General features: G+C 46.4%; 2 protein-coding genes across 3 annotated transcripts in view; both read left to right on the top strand.

Annotated features, from left to right (window-relative positions):
- Nucleotides 1-2,802, top strand: part of ELP2 (elongator acetyltransferase complex subunit 2) — a 50,029-nt gene extending 47,227 nt beyond the window's left edge. The window contains exon 22 of one of the 2 annotated variants that reach the window (XM_023735441.1): nucleotides 1,646-2,802. In XM_023735441.1, coding sequence (XP_023591209.1) covers nucleotides 1,646-1,766 — 121 coding nt within the window. In that variant the 3' untranslated portion in view covers nucleotides 1,767-2,802. Of the gene's footprint in view, nucleotides 1-1,641 lie in introns of both variants that reach the window. The other variant, XM_004380907.2, reaches the window with a different exon arrangement.
- A 5,290-nt stretch (nucleotides 2,803-8,092) lies between these two features.
- The window catches only part of MOCOS (molybdenum cofactor sulfurase), a 53,018-nt gene continuing 39,466 nt past the window's right edge, over nucleotides 8,093-21,644 (top strand). The window contains exons 1-5 of the mRNA XM_004380922.2: nucleotides 8,093-8,240; nucleotides 11,592-11,681; nucleotides 15,770-15,836; nucleotides 16,989-17,630; nucleotides 20,940-21,016. Of these exons, the coding sequence (XP_004380979.1) occupies nucleotides 8,099-8,240; nucleotides 11,592-11,681; nucleotides 15,770-15,836; nucleotides 16,989-17,630; nucleotides 20,940-21,016 (1,018 nt within the window). The 5' untranslated portion in view covers nucleotides 8,093-8,098. The remainder of the gene's footprint in view (nucleotides 8,241-11,591; nucleotides 11,682-15,769; nucleotides 15,837-16,988; nucleotides 17,631-20,939; nucleotides 21,017-21,644) is intronic.

Raw genomic sequence — 21,644 nt, 5'->3', positions numbered from 1 at the left:
CTTACGATGACTTGGGATTTGCACGATGGAACCAATTCTTGGCTTACCATATTATGTTATTTGGATTGCTAATATTCCACTCAGAAAACTTCTAGTATCTTTCAAATTAAAGGTTTTTTTTTTTTTTTTGCTAGTAATGAGATATAAAAGTAATATAAGCAAACACTACCTTTTAGATTGGGTCCCCAGACTCCACGTGTTCTAAATGTGATGTCTTAACATGCTGGGTTTAAAGGACATTACAGGAAAAAAATCCCACCATCTTAAAGCTTAAATAGCCAAATAAAAACTGTCCCTCAAAGTAACTCCCCTGGGAAGCAATATATTATTTATACTGTTCCAGTGATATCGCTACTTCAAATCATTCTTTTTATGAAATAAGGGAACTTTTAATACTGATCAATAAAATATTTTGGGAACTTCTTTTTAGGAACTATACTCAAAACTAACTTATTAGTGACAGAAGAAAATCAATCTTGTAATACCTTTCACAGTTTTACCCGTTTTGATCATTCACTTTATTTTTTAAGCTAGGCATTATTTTATTTATAAAGCTTAGCTCCAAATGACTTTTGGCTACTTTCAATAATCAAATTCATCCTCAAAGGAAGACACACTACCATTAAGAGTATTCATCATAGTCTGCATAATCTGGAAGTGTTTCCTTTATAAGAATGACAGAAAACATTGTGGCATGGCACTCTTGTTGAAGTCCATGTTACCTTCCAGAGTGACCACTTGCAAGGGCTCAGTCATTTGGTGTGATGGTTTTAAAATGTGTTTCATTAGTTCAAGGTCATCCTTCATTCATACCTTTATATCCTGAGAGTGCATCTGGTGAGAGGGATTCTCAACACCTGAAGATATAATTTGTGTGCTCTGGTGTTGTTTTCAGTGTTTACTGCCTGACTTAAGTTTTTCACTTCATTCCTTTTTGATTTGGATGTCTGCTAGCTTGCAGGTTAAATTTATAGAGGATGTTGTATTTTCCTAAGAGTTTATTAATAATCTATGTTTGGTAGCATTCTAGATCTGCCGTTTGTGTGTGTCGGGGTGGTGGATTAATGTAAGTGTCTTGCTCAAGGTCATGCAATTCAAGGTCACATTGGAGAGACCAAGATTCTTTCGCTGTGTGACTTTGGGCAGTTCATTGAATTTTTCGTTGTCTTTCTTTACCCAGCAGTAAAAATGTGAGTTCCAGCCATCTCACAGAGATGTCAAAAGAATAGAACGATAAGGAATATATTGTAAAGTTGGAATTCTTAATTTAAAAATACACATTTAACATTTTTTAGTGTTATCTGAAAGACTGTTAATAGCCATTTTATGAATTCCACTGATTATTAAAATAAAATTTGATAGAAGTTCTTTGTTATATTTTGTTCTTTTTGGTAGCATCATTGGCCAGTAAATAAAGTATTTAGTCTGACAGTTTAAAGTAAATAGAATAAGATGTTTTCAAGGTTAAAATTGTTAAAATATTGATGTTATTTAAAACCCGTACATTTTCAGATTTGACTTCCATTTGTATTAACAACATTAACAGGAAGAGCATACTAATTAATATCTAGGTGAGCACTTAGTAAAATTTTTATAGTCACAGTGTACAGTCATTTCATGTTTTATTTACCTTTGTTTTAGCCAGAGTCATACACTTGCTATCAAAAAATTATGCTGGAAGAATTATAATGGAAGAACTGAACAGAATGAAGCAGAAAGCACTGAATGGCTACACTTTGCAAGTTGTGGCGAAGATCATACTGTGAAGATATACAGAGTTAACAGATGTGCACTGTAATGGACTTAATAACCACAAGTATCTTAAGTAACACAATCATTGGTGTCTTAAAATATATATCATGTAAATACATAACCTTTCTTTACCTTTATAATTTCAGTGAGTTTCATTTTTAAGTCACTATAGCAGTAGTCCTTATTTGCGTTATAGATCCTTTGAAAATCTGCTGAAAGCTGTGGACCCTTTTCTCAAAATTGTTATTTATGCACACACACCAGAACTTTACACACACTTTCAGGGAGTCATGGACCTGCATTCATGGGGCCCAGATTAAGAGCCCTGTTCTTTCTTTATTCATTACTGAAGTTTCTTAATTTTTTGTTATTTTGGGTTTCCTCTTTTCATCTCCCCCTTTTGGGGACATTTCATTATTTACTACCCTTTTCAGAGAGAGGGCATAGAAAATAAAGAAGAAATCCAGAGTACTCAATTTTTATGTTAACAGCTTCTGTAAATAAACATACCTCCCAAAGTGTGCTAACTCTTGACTCCTTCTTCCCCCGAACACACCAGTAATTCTAGGAATTTGGCAGGCAGTTGTGAGTTTGAACTTTAGCCAATCCTTTCCTTTATTTATAAGTATATGGATTCTTTTAGGGCTCGATTTAGAGTGCATTTAAATTGATAGGTGTAGGTACTAAACAATAGAGTTCTGAATCATTTGAACTGAGGTGATCGCTGAAGTCATGAGAGTGAAGAGTGTTCCCCAAGAGAATGTGCAGCAGGAGCAGAGAGAAGTGGGTGCTGTAACAGAACGTTGGGGTGTGTCAGCTTAGGGTTAGGAGGGCTAGGAGAGTTGGACAGCTTGAGAGTTGGGTGGAGAACACTTAAGGGAGGATATAAGAGGTGGTTATGAAGACTGATGTGAGAGTGGGGGCTTGCCCCAGACCCTGTTGGAACATGGGGTCATCTGACAAAAATGACACTAAAATGCATACTGTACATAATGAATATGCTGAAAGAAGATGGGGTGAGGATATTCTTGGTGGGAGTTTTTAAGTTTTCCAGTAGCCACATAATAAAAGTAAAAAAAAAGAAAAAAGTGAGATTTCTTTTAATAACACATTTCTTTTAACATAGCATATCCAAAAATACTATTTCAACATATAATCAGTATAAAAAATGTTGGGATATTTTATATTTACAGCCGATTTCAATTGAGACTAGCCATATTTCAAGTGCTCAGTAGTGTTTGAGGCAAGTGGCCATCCATATCTGGACAGTGCAGTTCTGTACTATTGAATCTGTATAATCTTGTCTTATGACCTCAGCCAGGTGTGTGTGTGAGAGTCTGTATGCACCAAGACGGTGAGCATCTGAGCTTCCCAACCTCAGAGATCACAGTTTCCTGAAGTATCATTTCCCTGCTTAGCAGCTGGAGAATGTTGGTCTTAACCCCCATGGGCATACCAGGATTTGTTCTGATCCCAGTACATGAAGACTCAGTGGCCAGGATTTTTGGTGACTTTACTCCAGGATGTTGGCCATCTTCCAGAGGCCAGATTTAGTGGGCTCACTTAGTCCTTCAGATCCTTTTCCAGCACAGAACTCAACCCACTAAGGTTACCTGAAAGCACGTCTAACTTTGGAGACTGAGTTCCTGGTTGGTTATTGTTTTGTCAGTTGAGTTTGCATATAAACAATTTTCCCAAGCTGTCGTGAAGCATCTTCCTTATTAATCACCTATGTAATCAGTTCAGTAAGTGTTCAGAGGATTTGGTGTGTACCTGGGCAGTCTGCATAGCAATCCATATATGTTATCCACTCATGTCTTAAACCTATTAAGGACTACCATTTGAACTATATTTTAGTAATTTGTAACATACACAGCAAAAAGATAGTAACTCCAGAGAAGCTGAGGAGTATTTCAGAATCCCCAACCTGCCCTTTCCATTCCGCCTGGTGGACATCTCATTCTCTATTCAGTTCACTGCATCAAATTTCAGCTTAAGTAATTACTGTCTTCTGACCTTTACAACTTTCCAGACAGAAGAGGTGATCAGGTTGTTCCAAGTGCGTGTTTGCCTTACAGCAAGGAGTGAAATCACCACTGTGTCTCTCCCAGCAACCTGAGGAAAAGCAGAACTGGTCATTGATTCCAAAGTGAAATGGAATTTGAAGGGGACCATGCAAATTCAGTAATAAAGGATAAAAGCACAAAATCACTCTCTTCCTCGCTTAAATTAGGAATCTTACAGGCAAACTTAGCAAATCCTGGGTTGCCCTAAGACTTTCCATTGCTATCTGCTGCACTGTGTATGTGGTGATTTTAAGAGGGGGTGAGACTTCCCTTTCCTGCAATATGGCTACTTAAATTTCAGAATCACCCAGAAGGCTTGTTAAAACAGATTGCTGGGTCCCAAACCCAGAGTTTTTGATTCAGTGTATCTGGTGTGAGGGTCTGAGAATTTGCATTTCTGACAGGTTCCCTGTAATGCTAACCACGGTAGGCAGGAAAGCCACATACTGAGTGGCTTGGGCCTGTCCATCTGCAGTCACAAGAACCATGAGATTACCTATCCTAGAGCTGAAGGCAGGGTTGGTCCCACTGGGACCACATGGCTACTTTATGTGGAGTGGTTTCCCAAAGCAGAACTGGTTAGACAACCAATGAAAGCCCACTCTACAAGCCTACTACAGCCTAAACCCCTTGGCATGAAATTTATTTTTTCATTCTCCACAGTATTGCACATATAACCAAACGCATTGCCATCGAGTCGATTCCGACTTATAGCGACCCTATAGGACAGAGTAGAACTGCCCATATGGTTTTCAAGGAGTGCCTGGTGAATTCGAACTGCCAACTGTTTGGTTAGTAACTGAGCTCTTAACCACTGCGCTACCAGGGCTCACTATTGCACATAGTAGGGAATAAATATTTGCTGAATTCAAGGATGAGTAAATTTGACAATACAGACGGCTGGCAGAGGAAGCATTCTCAGTATAATCCACCAATTCAATAAAATAGAATGCTTGATATCAAGATTTCCCTGTCTAGATGGCATAAAGGGGCAATGAGCAAGAGGACGGGTCCCAGTGGACCTGCCCTTGAATGAACATGGTGAGAAGCTAAGCCTCCAGGAAGACAGCATCAGGAAGAGCCTTGCCCTGAGCCCTCCCACCCTCTCGCTTCCAGGGTTTGACTAGTACTAACGAGTTTTGTTGTTTTGAACGTTATAGATTAGATATAATGGAGCCTTGTTCCCAAATGTATCATGATTTCGAGCTGCCCTTTTAGCTTCTATTCACAGAAAAGGTCTCCTGTCACTAATGGGAGAGCTTCCTGGGGTCTTTGCTCTTCCCATTGCTCTCAAGTTTTTCCTGCCAGACACTGCCAGGCTTTGCAGAGAAATCTCTATTGTTATGTTTGTCTTATTACTTTCTGCTGTGTAGGCCCTCTTCTGACTTCCTAGGTACCAGAATATCTAGGTCAACAGGTTTTCGTTGTTAAGAGGTAAAACTTAAGTAAGAGAGGGCCGTCAGTAGGAGCTGAAAGAGCTGTTTCCCTACAAAGCTGTAAACTTGGAGTGCCTGGGGCCTCAGCATGGACCAACTTTGGTCCTCTGAGGCACCAGGATCAGCCCCTGGACCAGGTGAGAGGAGACGGTAGCAGGCCTGTAGCAAGGACTGAGAGAGAGCTCATTAGATAGCACATACATGTGTTAGACATTCACTGGTGGGGGCTGGAGGTCCTACTTCAGGCAGGAGTGAGACCCGAGCAATCTGGTTTCTGATGGTCTTTCTGGAAGGGAAGGCCCAGGGAATCTTGGCTAAATGCACCTCAGGGTGCCAATTAGAGGCTGAGGCTCCCAGTGTCCCCACACACCCCCTACTCCCTCCTTCCTCACTGATCCATTATTATGGATCAGTTCAAAGGCATCCTCCTTTGGGGTGCCTTCCCTGGGCCCCTTGATTGGAAGTAGCCCCATCCTTTCCTGCAGTTTTACACTTGTATCCTAAAGCAGCCACCAGGCATTCATCCCGTATCTCCTTGTGGCCAGTTGTACAGGGGTTCATTTCCCTCAGCTCTAGGGACAATATCATCACACCCTCCTAAGCATACAGTGCCTGGTGCATAAATATATATATGTGTGTGTGTGTGTGTTTATATATATATTTATATTGTGTTTAAAAGTACTTCTTGACTAAATGATAGCTCAGTGATTTTTAGTGACCTTCAAGAGTCCTGCGCTAACGGCCCATTCACTAGGGCAAGATTGTCCTAAAGTAGTACCCCTGTGGATTTGTGATTTGTTACTTTGCCACTGCACACCTTGAGAAGTATTGCTTACATTCCCAGGAATGGCCTAGGCCCTCTTCAGAGTGCAGTCCATGGACCAGGGCATCAGCAGCACCTGGGCTTTTTATAGAAACAGAATCTCAGCCCCCTCTCTCCGCCCCCCCCCCCATGTAATGAATTAAAATCTGCATTTTACTAGGCTCCCCAGGTGATCCATGAGGTGGTTTAAAGCCTGGCAAGCCAGGCCTAGAAGTGATCTTCACTGGGATCTAGGGAATTAAAAGGAGTGTGGAGTGCCCACACTGGTTTGCTGGGAGGACCAACCTCCACCCCTGAGGCCCTGAGAACCACAGTGGCTTGCACCAGAGAGGTAGCAGAGCACACTTAACTACTGGGCTTCGGAAACTGACTTCCCAGATGCTCGTGTCTTCTCTGGCCTTGTCCCCTTGAGCAAATTACTTCTCTCTGCCTCAGCTTCCCTATCTGATTTTTTAATTATTGTATGATTAGTACAGATAAGACTGCAGTGCCTGGCACATAACAAAGGGTGACACTTGTTATTATTACCCCAAGTCACATTTACAGGAGGGAGTGCAGTGGAGAGGTGCCAAGACGCTTTCCTTGTCCAACGTGACCGCTGACAGTATGGCCAGAGGGTATGCAGATAAGGGAAGGCAGTGATGCCAATAAGCAAATGCCAGAATTTATTCAACAATCCATCCATTCATTCCCCAGCAAGTATGCGTGCTTGTCAAGGCCCTGGAGATTCCTCAGTGAGCGAGAGAGCTGGGACGATCTGTAGGCAGAGATCGCGAGGCACGGGGCGTCCAGGGTACTGGCTCTATCGCTGCAGCCTTCAGACCCGGCGCCTGTAGCCGGGACGAAATGAGCCCCTTGGGAGGGCGTTCCTCAGGCCTGGCATTCGGGGCCTGAGCCAGATGGTGTAGGGCTGCGAGAGGCCCTCCGGCGACTCTCACGTTCCGCTACAGAGCAACAGGACCCCTGGGGCGCCCTTCAATAGAGACTGGGTCCAGGAATCTGCATCCTCATCACGCATCCCAAGGCGTCCGCGGCCCACACCTTGGGCGACGCGGACCTGGCTGAAGCCCAGGTCGTGAGCTGGGGCCAGGGCGTCTTCCCCACCCTGTCAGACCGCGGTCAGCTACAGGGACAGCGGCTGGTGCCTAGGTTACCACATGGATCCCCCACCGGTTCCTGAGCTGAGTCCCGTCACCGACGGCCCTAGCACCTATCTCTTCACCCCCGCAGCTGGCCCCGCACCTAGAATCGTACCTGAGGCTCCCCTCATCCCGTACCTGGGCCCCGATCCCTGATTTCGTGCACCTGCCTTCCCACCTCGCGCCCGGCCCTGCACCCTTGACCCAATGGGGCCGAGACAAAGCCGCTCCGCCCCAGTCACCCCTAGTGCAGGCCCAAGGCGGAGTCGCTCCGGTTCCGGTCGCACCGAACTACCCAGTTTGTGCGGTGCGCGGCCCCTGAGAACGTATTAACCAACGTCGTGGTTTCTCAGTCTTCTCTTTGTTGTACTCCGCTCAGCTGGTTCTCAGAAACGACGGCATCGGCCTCACTGAGGAGCAGCGGCCGGCGAAGTCGGTTGCAAACGCCCCGCCCGCCCCGCGCACGCTAGTCCCCGCCACGGGTGGGGGGTCCCGGGCCGGTGCCGGGCTCCGACCCGGCCAGTCGGGCAGGGAGAACCGCCGCGTTCCAGAAGGCCGAGAAAGAAGAAGCAATTCGTTGCTTCTTCCACCTCCCTCTCCGTGGGACAACTAGATAAACGAGAACTTCATATTCGGTGTCCGGAGCATCGCCGCCGGCTCCCTTGGAAAGTCGTTTCACAAGAAAACAAAAACAAGCACCCCTTCTCCGCCCGCGCCCCGCCGACAGGTGGGAAGAGGACAAAAAGGAAGTGAAACGCCTTGAGTCAGCGCGCGGAGCCGTGAGTCAGCGGAGAGGCGCGGCCGGGGCGGAGTCGCTAGAGCCGAACTCGCGCACTTCCCGCGGCCCGGCGGACCAGGGCGGCGCCGTAGCGGGCCTTGGTCATGGCAGGCGAGGCGGCGCAGCGCGGGGCCGAACTGCTGGACTTCGAGCAGTTCCGGGACTCGAGCTCGCCGCGGCTCCCCTACGGCTATGGGCAGCGCAGCCTACGCGAGTTGCGGGAGCGCGAATTCAGCCGCCTGGCAGGTGAGGAGGCGCGAGGGCGGCGGGCTGCCCGGCGGGGCACCTCCGCGGGGGCGACCTTGGCGCTAAGCGGTTTCTGGAACCGACGTGGAAGGAGCATGTGCTCCAGGCGTGAGCGCATTTGAATCGGAAAATCAGGAGGGACGAGTCCACGCGTCCGCTTAATGGACGCGGCTCCCTGAGTTCTCACCTGCAGCCCAACACTTCTTGCTCCTTTGACTTTTAAGTGGCGCAGGGCCAACCCAGTCCTCTTTCATCTTTCCCCGCCTCCGTGAGCAGGGTTTAGGATTCTCATTGCCGTCGCTTGCCCAGAGACCTAGACTCTTAAATGTCCAAGCCGAGCTGGGGTTGTAAAACACAGGAATACCCAGCAGCCAGGACTGCTTGGATGCCCGCCTAGGGGCAGGAGCGCGCTGGGCGGCCAGCTTGCCGGGTTTGGACGACAACTCGACTGGCGCACGGGGCAGAGGCCTCGAGGGGCTGCGCTTCAATTCTTCTGGGATTGCCCTCAAGAAGTTTCCGTTTTCGAAGCCTCATTTTTTTCACTCGTGCGGAGTCAGAACAGTGCACCCTAGCGCTGGCTCAGAGAATTAGCGAATTATGCAATTTGAGCTTTAAGTACAGGGCGAGCCTGTTAGTTGGACAGGGATCACATTGTGCCTTTGAGGTTTCCGGATGAAGGGACCGCAAGGAGGAACAGCCTGGGCACAGGCTTATCAAATTGAAAGCAAGCTCGATATGGCCCTGCGGCTAGGCCCAGCCCACTGCTGCTGGGGTTTAGGGGCTGGGGGGCTTTCCTCCAGCTTCAGCATCAGGTTCCAGGTGGTCAGAGAGGGGCCATAGTTAAGTGGGCAGGTTGTGGTGCCCGGCACAGGGTTTTGGCTGTATTTATTCTGTCGTGATGAGCAAATGGTAACTGCTAACCTGCTTGTCAACTTCGATTGAAGTTGTCAAGGATTTCATCTTGCTTGGATCCATGGTCAACACCCATGGATGCAACAGTCAAGTCAAATGACGCATTGCATTGGGCAAATCTGCTGCAAAAGACCTCTTGAAAGTGCTAAAATGCACAGATGTCACTTTGAGGACTAAGGTGCGCCTAACCCAAGTCATGGTATTTTCGATTGCCTCATATGCATGCAAAAGCTAGACAATGAATAAAAAAGACCAAAGAAGAATTTATGCCTTTGAATTATAGTATTGGTGAAGAATATTGAATATACCATGGACTGCAAGAAGAACAAACAAATCTGTCTTGGAAGAAGTACAGCCAGAATGCTCCTTAGAAGTGAGAATGGCGAGACTTCATCTTACATACTTTGGACAGGTTATCAGGAGGGACAAGTCCATGGAGGACATCATACTCGGTAAAGTAGAGGGTCAGCGAAAGAGAGGAAGACCCTCAGTGAGATAAATTGACACAGTGGCTGCAACAATGGGCTCAAGCATAACGATTGTGAGGATGGCGCAGGACCCGGCATTGTTTCTTGCCGTCGTACATAGAGTCACTGTGAGTCAGAAGCAACTCATGGCACCTAACAACAACAACCTGCTTGTGAAGAAGTTCTGGTGGTGCAGTGTTAAAGTGCTCAACTGCTAACTGAGAGGTTGGCCACCCTGCAGGAGAAAGATGTGGCAGTCTGCTTCTGTAAAGTTTACAGCCTTGGAAACCCTGTGGACAGTTCTACTCTGTTGTATAGGATCGCCATGAGTTGGAATCACTCCATGGCAATGGGTTTTACCCTGCTTGAGGCGGTACAGCAACCATGACTTACAATGTCATTCATCGGGTCTCTGATTTCAGCTCTGAGGGCTGTGTTCTCCTCCTGCGTGACCCCTTTTTCTGTTTAAGAAGGAAGATTCAGAAGGGAGACAGAGGGCCGTTAGGCAGCCTCTCTCTGCTTCCTCCCCTCCTTCACAATGGGCACATTCACTTACTGGAAATAGCCTCTCATTCCTCTGCTTCTACATTGTCTCTCTGAGCTTTTTATTATGGAAATTTCCTCCTCCACACAGAAATAGAGACACTGGTGCAATGGACACTTGCAGATGTGGTGGGAGGAAGTTCCCCATTATTTTGAAGCAAATCCAAGCAAATCCAAGCAAATCATTCAGTCAGTAATTATTTCAGCACCACACCTCCTTAATCCCCTACATCCCCTCAGACTCTGATCCCTCACACCCATCCTTGGCAGATTTCTCCTCTCAGTAATACTAATACTCTGGGAAGGTGGAGGTAAATTCTAGGTCCCTCCTTGTTTCATTGTCTTCCTCAGAGAACAGCACCTTTCCCCTCAAATGCAAATTTTAGATGTGATAGCCAGGATCCCAGCTGGCCTCCAGATACCCTTTAACATCTACTGACTTTGCGTTCTGTCCTTTGTTTTAGTTTTAGTGCAAGTCCACAGCATTTTCTCTACATTATGGGTAAAGTAAGCTAGCTATTTATAAGATATATTCCTAGAAGAGGAATTACTAAGTCAGAGGGTATCTGCATTTTAAAGTGTGATCGGTATTGCCAAATTACTCCCATAAAGAAGTTGTACCGATGTACCCTCCTACTAGCCATGTGCAAGAGGCTTGTTTCCGCACATCCTCACCCACACAGCGAGTTATCCACCGTATGGATCCCTGCCAATCTGATTGGTAAACCGTGGCATCTCATTGTCATCTAAATGTGCATTTCTCAATTTACTAGAAAGGCTGGAAAGGTCATTTACATTCCTAGTATACTGTGAAGCTCTCAAAGCTGACCGAGGATTGAGGACTGAAAGGCAGAATCAGGACTTGCCTGCCAGGGAAGCTGCTCAGAGCAACCTCCAGAACAGGGGGGTGAGTCATAATGTGAAGTATCTCCACCATCACACATGTCTGGGGGCTCTTCCTGTGTGTGGGATGCTTTTCCAGGTTCACAGGGGAGCTGGTTCATCAGGAAGCCTCTCCAAGGGCTTTAAATATTAAGGTGCAGTTCTCTACATTGCTCATGCCAGCACTTAGATTAAGTAGCACAAACAGTTAAGCAATCAGTTACTTACTGAAAGGTGATAGTTCAAACCCACCCAGAGGTACCTTGGAAGAAAGGTCTGGTGATCTGCTTTTGAAAGGTCCCCACTATGAAAACCCTATAGAGCAGTTCGACTCTGCACATGTAGGGCTGCCACAAGTCAAAATTGACTTAATGGCAATTGTTTTTATGTTTGTTTTTTACCAAGAGACTCGGAGAAATCAGTAGCCTGGTGCATTATGTCTAAACGTATCAAATGAGGACTGGTCAGGCTCATGGAAAACAGATTGAGATCAAACAACTGGGATACCTGTGGAAAATAACACGCAGTTTGTCTTGTTTTTTTTCAGGAACGGTCTACCTTGACCATGCAGGAGCCACGCTATTCCCCCAGAGCCAGCTCACAAGCTTCACAAATGATGTCCTGAAAAATGTCTATGGTATGGAAAAACACACCAGAACTAAATTTTGTATTGAACATTAGCTAATTACATTCAGCTGACATTTTGGTACTTTGTACGTGTTGGCTAATAGCCTGGGACTGTGCTGAGCACGCAAAGCTGTATAAGCCCAATGTTGGAGGTGGGCAGACAAGCACCTGAGGGGTCACTCAGTGTTACACAAGCTGCTGGGATGGGAAGGACTGCCTCAGGGACACACAGGTTACTGCCAGAAGAGGGTCACAGTGAGGAGGGCCACAGAGGTGCAAAGGTGCTGTGTTTGGTGGTAGTGATGCAGTGTGACTGGTACAGTGGGGGAGGGCTGAAAGAGCATTCATTCATTCACTCATAAATGTTTGTCGAGCCACTGTGGTATGTGGGTGGAGTCTCTGGGTGGCACAAAAGGTTGAGTGCTCAACTATTAGCCAAAATGTTTGGCAGTTCGAACCCACCCAGAGGCTCCTTGGAAGACATGCCTGGTGATCTGCTTCCAAAAGGTCACAGTCTTGAAAACCCCATGGAGCAGTTCTACTCTGCACACGTGGGATTGCCATGAGTTGGAAACAACTCGACTGCAGCTAACAACAGCAGTGGTGTGTGAGGCATGGTGTTAGGTGTGGGGCTGTATTAGGAAGAAAATAAACAGTCCCTGCCTTCATGGAGACTGTGGGCTAGTTCTGGGAGATAAGATCTTAATCAAGTCATCTCACAAATAAATGTAGGAAGGGCTATGAACCAAAGGTCCTTGGTGCCAGGGGAGCCTGCACCTGCAGGGTGACAATGGGGTGGGCAGTGGGAATGTCAGGGAAGGCCTCTTTGGGAGTGGAGTGGATGCTGGAGTATGATCAGGAGTTCACTGGGAGAAGAGGAAGTGAAGGGTATTTCAGGCAGAGGGAAAGGGAACAGCATGTGCAAAGTCCCTGTAGTGGCTTCAGGAACCAGCCCAAGGGCACAGAGGGTGTCAAGGAGAGTGGTAGAGGGATGAATGGAAAGGTAGGCAGGGCCATGCCCACACAGGGCCTTTTAAACCCTCTGAAGAGTTTGATGTTTATTCTTGGAACAGTGGGCATTCACTGAAGGTGCTTAGCAGTAGTACCTTACCAGTGGATAAGCTTGGAAAGGTAGTTTGAAATAATAGCAGCAGTAGTCACTGTGGTAGTAGCAATGATAATAGCAATAAATAACATTTACCAAGCACTCCCTGTGCTTCAGGTACTGTTTCAAATGCTTTACATGTACCATTTCTCTTTATCCTCATAACAGTCTAAGAGTGTAGGTTCTGTTATCACCCCTGTTTTAGAGGTGAGGAAACAAGGCTGGGAGAGGTCAGGTATCGAGCCCCAGGTAACACAGCCAAGAAGCCTGGAAATGGGGGATTCGTCTCCAGGCAGTTTGGCTCTGGAGCGCAAGCCCTTAATCCCAGCCAGACTGCCTTGGTTCTGGATGGTCCTATTATGGTCCTATTATGCCAGGACCATTTTAGCCAAAGCCAGCAGATGTTTAAATCTGGGGAACAGTCTCCAGGGAAGATGCTAGTGAGGGACTTTATCTGTTCTTGATTTAATCTACGATTTGTAAAGAGGCCTGTAATTCTCCTTCTTTAATGTTTGCAAGAGTCATAACCATGGGAAAGGTGCTAGCCTGAGAGATGACAAACCAAGGTTGCAGGTGGCCCCAGTGATGCAGGGCTAAAAACCAAGGCTATGAGAGCAACAAGGATGTGTATACCAAGTCCCACAGGGTATGAGGACAAGGGACATCTGGTAGCTCCAATGGCTAGAAATCCAGAGTGAACGTATAGTGCGGTTTGGGGAAAGAAATTGAAAACAAAAAGGGCTAGGAATTTTTAATGTGCACATGTAGTCCTGCTCCTGAGAAACGCGGAGGTTTGGCCCCTGCAGGTCAACGCCCTCAAGAGATTTGGGTTCACGTTTGAGGACTGCATTTTTTTTTTTTCTTTTAAGTACAGTGCTGTGCTCCTTCATATTTTTTTCCTTTCTTTTTTTAATTTATTTTTTTGTTGTGCTTTAAATGAAAGTTTACAGTTCAAGTTAGTTTCTCATACAAAAATTTATACACACACTGCTATGTGACCCTAGTTGCTCTCCCCATACTGTGACGGCACACTCCTCCTTTCCACCCCAGATTTCCCGTGTCCATTCAGCCAGCTCTTGTCCCTCTCTGCCTTCTCATCTCACCTCCGGACAGGAGCTGCCCATTTATACTCATGTATCTACTTGAGCTAAGAAGCACAGTCTTCACGAGTATCATTTTATGTCTTATAGTCCAGTCTAATCTTTGTCTGAAGAGCTGGCTTCGGGAATGGTTTTAGGTTTGGGCTAAAAGAGAGTCCAGGGGCCGTGTCTTCTGGGGTCCCTCCAGTCTCAGTCAGACCATTAAGTCTGGTCTTTTTACTAGAATTTGAGTTTTGCACCCCACTTTTCTCGTGGTCTGTCAGGGACTCTCTGTTATGTTCCCTGTTGGGGCAGTTATTGGTGGTGGCTGGGCACCATCTAGTTCTTTTGGTCTCAAACTGATGCAGTCTCTGGTTTATGTGGCCCTTTCTGTCTCTTGGGCTAATACTTTCCTTGTGTCTTTGGTATTCTTCATTCTCCTTTGCTCCAGGTAGGTTGGGACCAATTGACGCATCTTAGATGGCCACTCGCTAGCTTTTAAGTCTCCAGACACCACTCACGAAAGTGGGATGCAGAACATTTTCTTAATAAACTTTGTTATGCCAGTTGACTTAGATGTCCCCTGAAACCACGGTCCCCAGACCTCCGCCCCTGCTACTCTGTCTGAGGGCTGCGTTTCAAAGGAGATGATGATACTCTGGGACACATTCAGAGGGGACACAGGAAGAGAGAGCAGCCAGAAATCAACAAGGAAACAGTAGAAATTGGGAGGCCTTAGACTTGAGAGAGGTCCTTGAGTGGCACAAATGGTTAAGCTCTGGGCTACTACCTAAAGGTTGACAGTTCGAACCCACCCAGTCTGCTCTTGTAAAGATTACAGCAGTTCTATTCTGTAATACACGAGGTCGCCATGAATTGGGATCGAGTCGATGGCAGTGGAGTAGCCTTGAGAATGGGTGGCTAAGGGAAGACGTGCAGGCCTCCTTCACAGATTTGGAGGAGATGAATTCTGCAGGAACAGGCCAGGAGTAGTGGTGAGGACTTAGATTAAGTGGTGCTTAAGCTGCTGTCTCATGGTTGGAGGACAGGGTAGCCTCCTGAGGTCCTGGACTTGGTTCTCTAGAGTTAGTGAACAAGACCGCTGGCCGCCTGCTGGGGAATCTGTAGAAAAGGTTCCTGCACTGGCCTGGCTGCCTCTGAGCTGACTCCCAGCTCAACATACTCATCCCTGGACTCTGTCTTGTTTCACTAGTGGGTGGGGGGAGGGTATTTTTGTTTGTTTGCCTAAATATTTGATTGAGTTATATTTTACATATCATAAAATTGACCTATTTCAGGTGTACAATTCAGTGGTTTTCAGTAACTTTACTGACTGGTGCAACCATTGCCATAAATCAGAACATTTTCATCCCCCAGTAAGATCCCTCATGCCCATTTACAGTCAATCCCCATCCCTACTCCCAGCCCCAGGTAACTAATCTACTTTCTGTCTCTATGCAATTGCCTTTGCTGGACATTTCTTATAAATGGACTCATGCAATATGCGGTCTCTTGTATCTGGCTTCTTTCACTTAGCATATAGCTTTTGAAGTTTACTCATGATGTAGCATATGTCAGGAGTTGGTTCCTTTTTATTGCTGAATAATAGTTTATTGCATAGATATGCCATATTTTTTCTGTCTGTTCACCAATTAATAGACAGTTATGTTGTTTCCAGAGTTTGGCTGTTATGAATAATGCTACTCTGAATATTTGCATGTAAATCTTTGTGTGAACATATGTTTTCATTTCTTTAGGAGTGGAATTTCCAGGTCATATGGTAGATTGTTTAACTTTTTTTTTTTTTTTAATTGTGATTAACTTTTTGAGAAACTGAGGGAGAAGCTTTTGAAGAAACACAAAAGGAGAGGCCATAAGCAGTGAGTTGACAACTTTGTCTTTGTAACCTTCCAGGTAATCCTCACAGCCAGAACATCAACAGCAAGCTCACCCATGACACCATGGAACAGGTGCGCTACAGGTGAGCCACAGGGATGCCAGCTGGAGCAGGCGCTCCTGCATGGATGGACTTCCTTCCCCTCACCTGCATGCATTCCACAAAGGTTCTGAATTGGTTGCAGGAAAATCGTGTTCAGTGAAATGGCAGTACACACATAACAATAAACATCAGGGTCAGAGGCCGGGAAGGTGAGGGTGAGCAGGTGCAGAGCAGGGCAGACAGAAGCACAGGCGGGCAGTTGTCAGGTGTGCAGAGCTCTTCTGGGTGGCTCTGGGCTGATGCCAGAGTTCCTGGGGTCCAGGGTGACAAAGAGTGACCCAGGTTCTTAAATCTCATTTTCAGAAAGAAGAAAAACATTATTTATTTTTTTCCACAAGATGTTTCATTAGCCATCCTGTCTGATTTCATCAAGTCTTTTCTCCTTCCTATTAGTACTTGGGTGTTAAACAGCTCTTTGTATTTTTTCACATGCTATAATTACTTTTAGCAAATAATTTCCAGATGGTAACTAAGGTTACTTGAATCAATACAGTTTCAAACTCTTTCCAATCTGAAAGTGATCCTGTTTTGCTACAAAGTTACCTGTATTAAGAACAATTGGAAACAGGTTAAGGACTTAGCCCTTGTTATGATAGAACTGGGTAATAGATCAAGGAAGGGGTATTTTCTACTAAGATTAAGGTAGTCATGGATTTTTGTCATTTTCAAATAAAGGTGGGGATTTGGGTGGCAAGGTTATTTTACCAATTTGGACTCATCTGTTGTCCTTCCTTCCCATCACTTCTTCTTCCCTAGCCCTAACTTCACAATGGTGGCAAAGCCTATCACATTTTTTCTAGCCATTAAGGTAGAGAAGGGCCCCTGGGTGGTGTGAACAGTTGGTTGTTCGAACTTACCCAGCTATGCTGTGGAAGAAAGCCCTGGCAGTCTGCTTCCATAAAGATTATAGCCAAGAAAACCCTATGGAGTGCAGTTCTTTCTACTCTGTAACACATGGAGTCACCATGAGTCAGAGTTGACTCAATGGCAGTGTGTTTGGTTTCGATTAAGGTATAGATATATTTAGTAGCTCTAATGCTCCCTCCAAACATGAAACCCAGAGGTCTGAGACCCAGTGTTGCCCATGATGCTGTGCTTCTCCTAGTGCTGCTGCTGATGCTGTGCTTTTCCCAGGGTCCTGGTGCACTTCCACACCTCCCCAGATGACTACACTGTGATTTTCACATCTGGGAGCACAGCTGCTCTGAAGCTCGTGGCAGAGGCCTTCCCATGGGTGCCCCAGGGCCCAGAGAGCAGCGGAAGTCGGTTCTGCTACCTCACCGACAGCCACACCTCTGTGGTGGGCATGAGGGAGATCACCACGGCCAGGAACGTCACTTCCATTCCGGTCAGGCCAGAGGACATGTGGTCAGCAGAAACCCAGGGTGCTGCCACCTGTGACCCTGATGGCCACCCTCCGCATCTCTTCTGTTACCCAGCTCAGAGTAACTTTTCCGGAACCAGGTACCCACTTAGCTGGATAGAAGGGATCAAGTCCGGGTGGATGTGCCCAGTGAACGCACCTGGGAAGTGGTTCGTGCTGCTTGACGCAGCCTCCTACGTGAGCACCTCGCCGTTGGATCTGTCGTTGCACCAGGCCGACTTTGTGCCCATCTCCTTTTATAAGATCTTTGGATTCCCCACTGGCTTGGGTGCTCTGCTGGTGAATAATCGCGTGGCTCCTCTGCTGAGGAAGACCTACTTTGGAGGAGGAACAGCCGCTGCGTACCTTGCAGGAGAAGACTTCTACGTGCCGAGACAGTCGGTGGCTGAGAGGTAACCCCGCAATGGGGAGTGGGGGTTGGAGTTGGGCAAGGCCAGGACTGCCAGGTGCCACCTGTAGGATTGCACAAGGGTCTGCGCCACTGGGTCAACAGGTCAGGGAGTTGGGCATTGCTGGCAAGGACAGAGACTGGCGGCAGGCTCAGATCTGAGAGGTCAAGGACGGCTAGAGCATGCTGAGGACAGCTGGGCAAACTCTGCCCTGCTCGTGGGCATCTCCATAGTTGTAAAGAACCAGGGCCTGCAGATAAGGACTGTCAGCAGAAGAGGTGAAAGGCCTTCAGGGGAGTGAGGAGAGTGGGCTGCCAGGCCTTTGTTCCACAGCACTGACAAGAGGTGGCAATAAATAAAGCAGTGACTTTAAAAGACAGCACCATTTGGACCAAGCGTACATACATGCTGACAGCACAGCCTGTTTGTCAGCAGCTGGAATCAGCTCAGCTTGGCAGCTGGTTAGCAAGAGGAGTCAGTTAAAGCAGAGGCCACTGGACTGTGGGGTGCTATTAACAACAGCCTTTGTGAGCCCCACGTGAGTTACTGAGGATGTGTGAGGGCAGGCTGCCACATGCCCTCACATGGCAGAGGCCTCTGCTGGTATTTGGTGGCATGCATGCCTTCCTCAGTCTCCAGGGCAGGTGGCGTGGGCCTTGCCCAGGGATCTCCCAGATAGCGGTGGCTGAGACCCCTGAGGTTGAATGTGTGAGAGGGAACAGCAGTGCCCAACAGTGAAAACACCATTTTCCAGTGCCCCTCAGAGGTTGGGAGAGGGAACTAATCTCCCTGCTGGTGCCTGAGAAGGGCCTTGAAGCCTAATGGGACATGAGTCAGATCCCCCACTGGCCCCCGCACAGACTCAAGGGTCCTGCTGATGGGGTGTGGCCTTGGCAGTAGAGTATAGTGTTAAGAGTACAGGCCCGGAGTGGACTGCTCGGGGTGAACCCCGGCTCCAAGACAAACCAGCTGTGGGAACAGACACATGTGATTTGACCTCTCTGCACCTTATTTTTTTCTTCTGTAAAATGGGGATGATGATACCATCCTTTTAGAGCTAACACAGGGGAAGTGCCAGGACGGAGCAGGTATTCAATACATGTTGTAAGTCTGTATGATGGCTTTTTATTTGGGACTTCTCCATAGTAGGAGGGATTCTAAAATAGGAATGTTGATGTAAACTTTTTTGGACCCAAGTGTGATAATTTAGTGTGTAATACAATCAAGTGAGAAAAAGAATGACAGGTACAATATAATATAAATGAAAAGCAGGACAAAATGTCGCCCCAAACTTTATTTGGCCAACAGGGGCACCTGAAACTCAGAAAATTGGGGCAGCTCATTAGTGGGCAGGGCATGGGGGTGCTGGGCAGGGTGTGTGGTGGGGCTGGGTGGGGAATGAGGGGACTGGGTTGGGCCAGACCTCCTTCCTTTGATTCAGGGTTGATTGCCTTGCTGCAGACACTGTACCACAATCCCCACAAAGTGGCATACATTCCTTTACCATTATAAGCCTAGCTTTTGTCTTATGAACTAGAACCAGAACACAAGATATGTATTATCTAACCCAAAGGTTAATTAAATATGTACCTGGACCATGTTCTTAACCTTTTGTAATTTATAACTCAATGAGATGCAAACCATGATAGAAACAAAAAATCCCCTCCCTTCTTATTCTAAGAAAGAGTCTATCAGTTAATTTTTTATGAATAAACAATTATTTATTATTGATCAATAGGTCATTATTAATGATGTTTTACCTATTATTAATTCATTGGTAATTATTCAATTTATAATTAGTTATTGATTATTGATTCTGTATGTCTATTAACTAACATTAGTTTTATAATGTTTGTAGTTATAATGCTTTGAGTTAATTTTATTCCTAGAGTGTTAACACACAAAACATCATACTTCCATTGGAAGCTTCAACTTGCATAAGGCCTCTGTTGTTACTGCACCTCCCTCACCCGCATGCTTGCTGCAGCCTCCCCCTGTCTCCTGGCTTCCTTTCTCACCCCTGCAGTCTGTTCTCCCCCCAGCAGCCAGAGGGATCTTGTTAAAACGTAGGTCCCATCCCGTCACTTCTCTGCTCAGAGCCCTCCAGCCACTTCTCATCTCATTCAGGGCAGAAGCCAAAGTTCCTCTCATGGCAGCTAGGCCCTTCTTGCTGGGACAGTGCAGCCCTCTGCTTCTCGGACCCTGTCTCCTACCATCCTCCCCTTTGTCACTCTGTCCCAGCCGCCTCGAGCTCTTAGCTGTGCTCAGGGCCCACTGCACTGTCTCTCTGTATGCGCTTTCTCCCTCACATCCACCCGCTCTCTTCCTTATCTCTGCAGAGTCTTTGCTCACGTGATCTTCCTCAGAGAACACTCACCTGAGCATCTCATCTAAAGTAACCACCACCCCTTCCTGCTAATTCATCTTCATCGCACTGCCACTACCTGGCATGTTATTTATGTGGCTTTTGCGCGCGTTTGTTGTTTTTTGGTCCTGTTCCTGTGCCCTCGTGAGAATGTGAGCACCATGAGGGCAGGGATTTTGGCCTGTCTTGTTCATTGATGTATCCTTCTGCACCTCGAGTACTGCCTAGCATACAGTCAGTAAAGACTTGATGAGTATTTTGACTAAGTGATAATTATAAAACGCAAATATAATGAATACCTTGATAATCAGGAAGGTGTGCACCTGATGTATTATTGAGAGGTGTGTAATTTTTACCAAAGCCCGCGGTTCCATAGATTTTGGCACTCTCTTGTTCTGAATGTCAGAGCTGTATGGTTTGGTTCATCACTGAATTGATGCCCTGTCAGTGGTGCCCTCTTGTGGTCAAAGGGCAGCATTTCAAGAGCCCAAGACATTAGAAATTTTGTGAAGTCCGAAGTCTTCCTGGGACAGCAAAGAATCTCTTGGCTCTCGTTAGCATTTCAAGTGACTGTTTTTCCGAAAGGTCACGCCTTAAAAACCTTGTGGAATGCCTCTACTCTGCAAACATGGGGTTGCCATGAGTCGGAATTGACTCGACAGCAATCAATAACAGCAACATCGCCACTTCCAGCCTGTCCTAGGACGTTTGGAGCAGCCTCAGAAAGCTGCAGAGCACGTTAGGGCCAGAGGCAGCTGCACAGACGGGTCTTGGTGTGTGAAGCAAGCCCTTTCTCCTGAGGGGGAGAGCAGGATTTCATAAGGGCCACAGAAGGAAGGTACTGATAGATCATGGTTTAGTTGAAAATCAAAATCCCGTTACATACCACAAAATGCCCATGCAGACGTTGGCCACAACTTGACTTCATTCCCCTTACCACGTTATAGGTTTGAAGATGGCACCATCTCATTCCTTGGTGTGATAGCGCTGAAACATGGATTTGACACCCTCGAGCGCCTCACAGGTCAGTGGACACTTGTATCTGCATGGAATTTGCTCCTGTTGCCCGAATTCTTTTTTTTCTTTTTAACAAACAGAAATTTATTCTTTCACAGTTTAGGAGGCTAAAAGTCCAAATTCAGCGTGCCGGCTCTAGGGGAAGGTTTTCTCTCTCTGTTGGCTCTGGGGGAAGGTCCTTGTCTCCTTTCAACATCTGTGGGCTGGTGTTCCTTGGGGATCTCCATGTGTCTTGGCATCAATCTTCCCCTGGGTCTAGGAGCTTCTCAGCGCAGGGACCCTAGGTCCAAAGGATGTGCTCTGTTTCCAGCTTTTCTTTCTTGGAGGTAGTGAGGACAGACCTCAAATTCAGCTCTGATAAGGTGTTAGACTTTTAGGGCTGGGCTTTAGAGATCATCTATTCAATTCTTTGTTTTAAAATTGAAGATACTGACCCTACTCCTAAAGCCACGTGTCTGCTTGGTGGCACAGTCATGATCTATAGCTGTATTTTTTTTTTTAAATTTTTTAAAATTGTACTTTAGATGAAGGTTTACGGAACAAATAGTTTCTCATTAAACAGTCAGTACACATATTGTTTTATGACATTGGTTAACAACCCCACGACATGTCAACACTCTCCCTTCTCAATCTTG

Source organism: Trichechus manatus, unplaced genomic scaffold, assembly GCF_000243295.1.
Source record: "Trichechus manatus latirostris isolate Lorelei unplaced genomic scaffold, TriManLat1.0 scaffold00078, whole genome shotgun sequence".
In the NCBI taxonomy this organism is placed as follows: Eukaryota; Metazoa; Chordata; class Mammalia; order Sirenia; family Trichechidae; genus Trichechus; species Trichechus manatus.
Note: the sequence above shows the minus strand (reverse complement) of the source record. Positions and strands in the feature narration are given on the sequence as shown.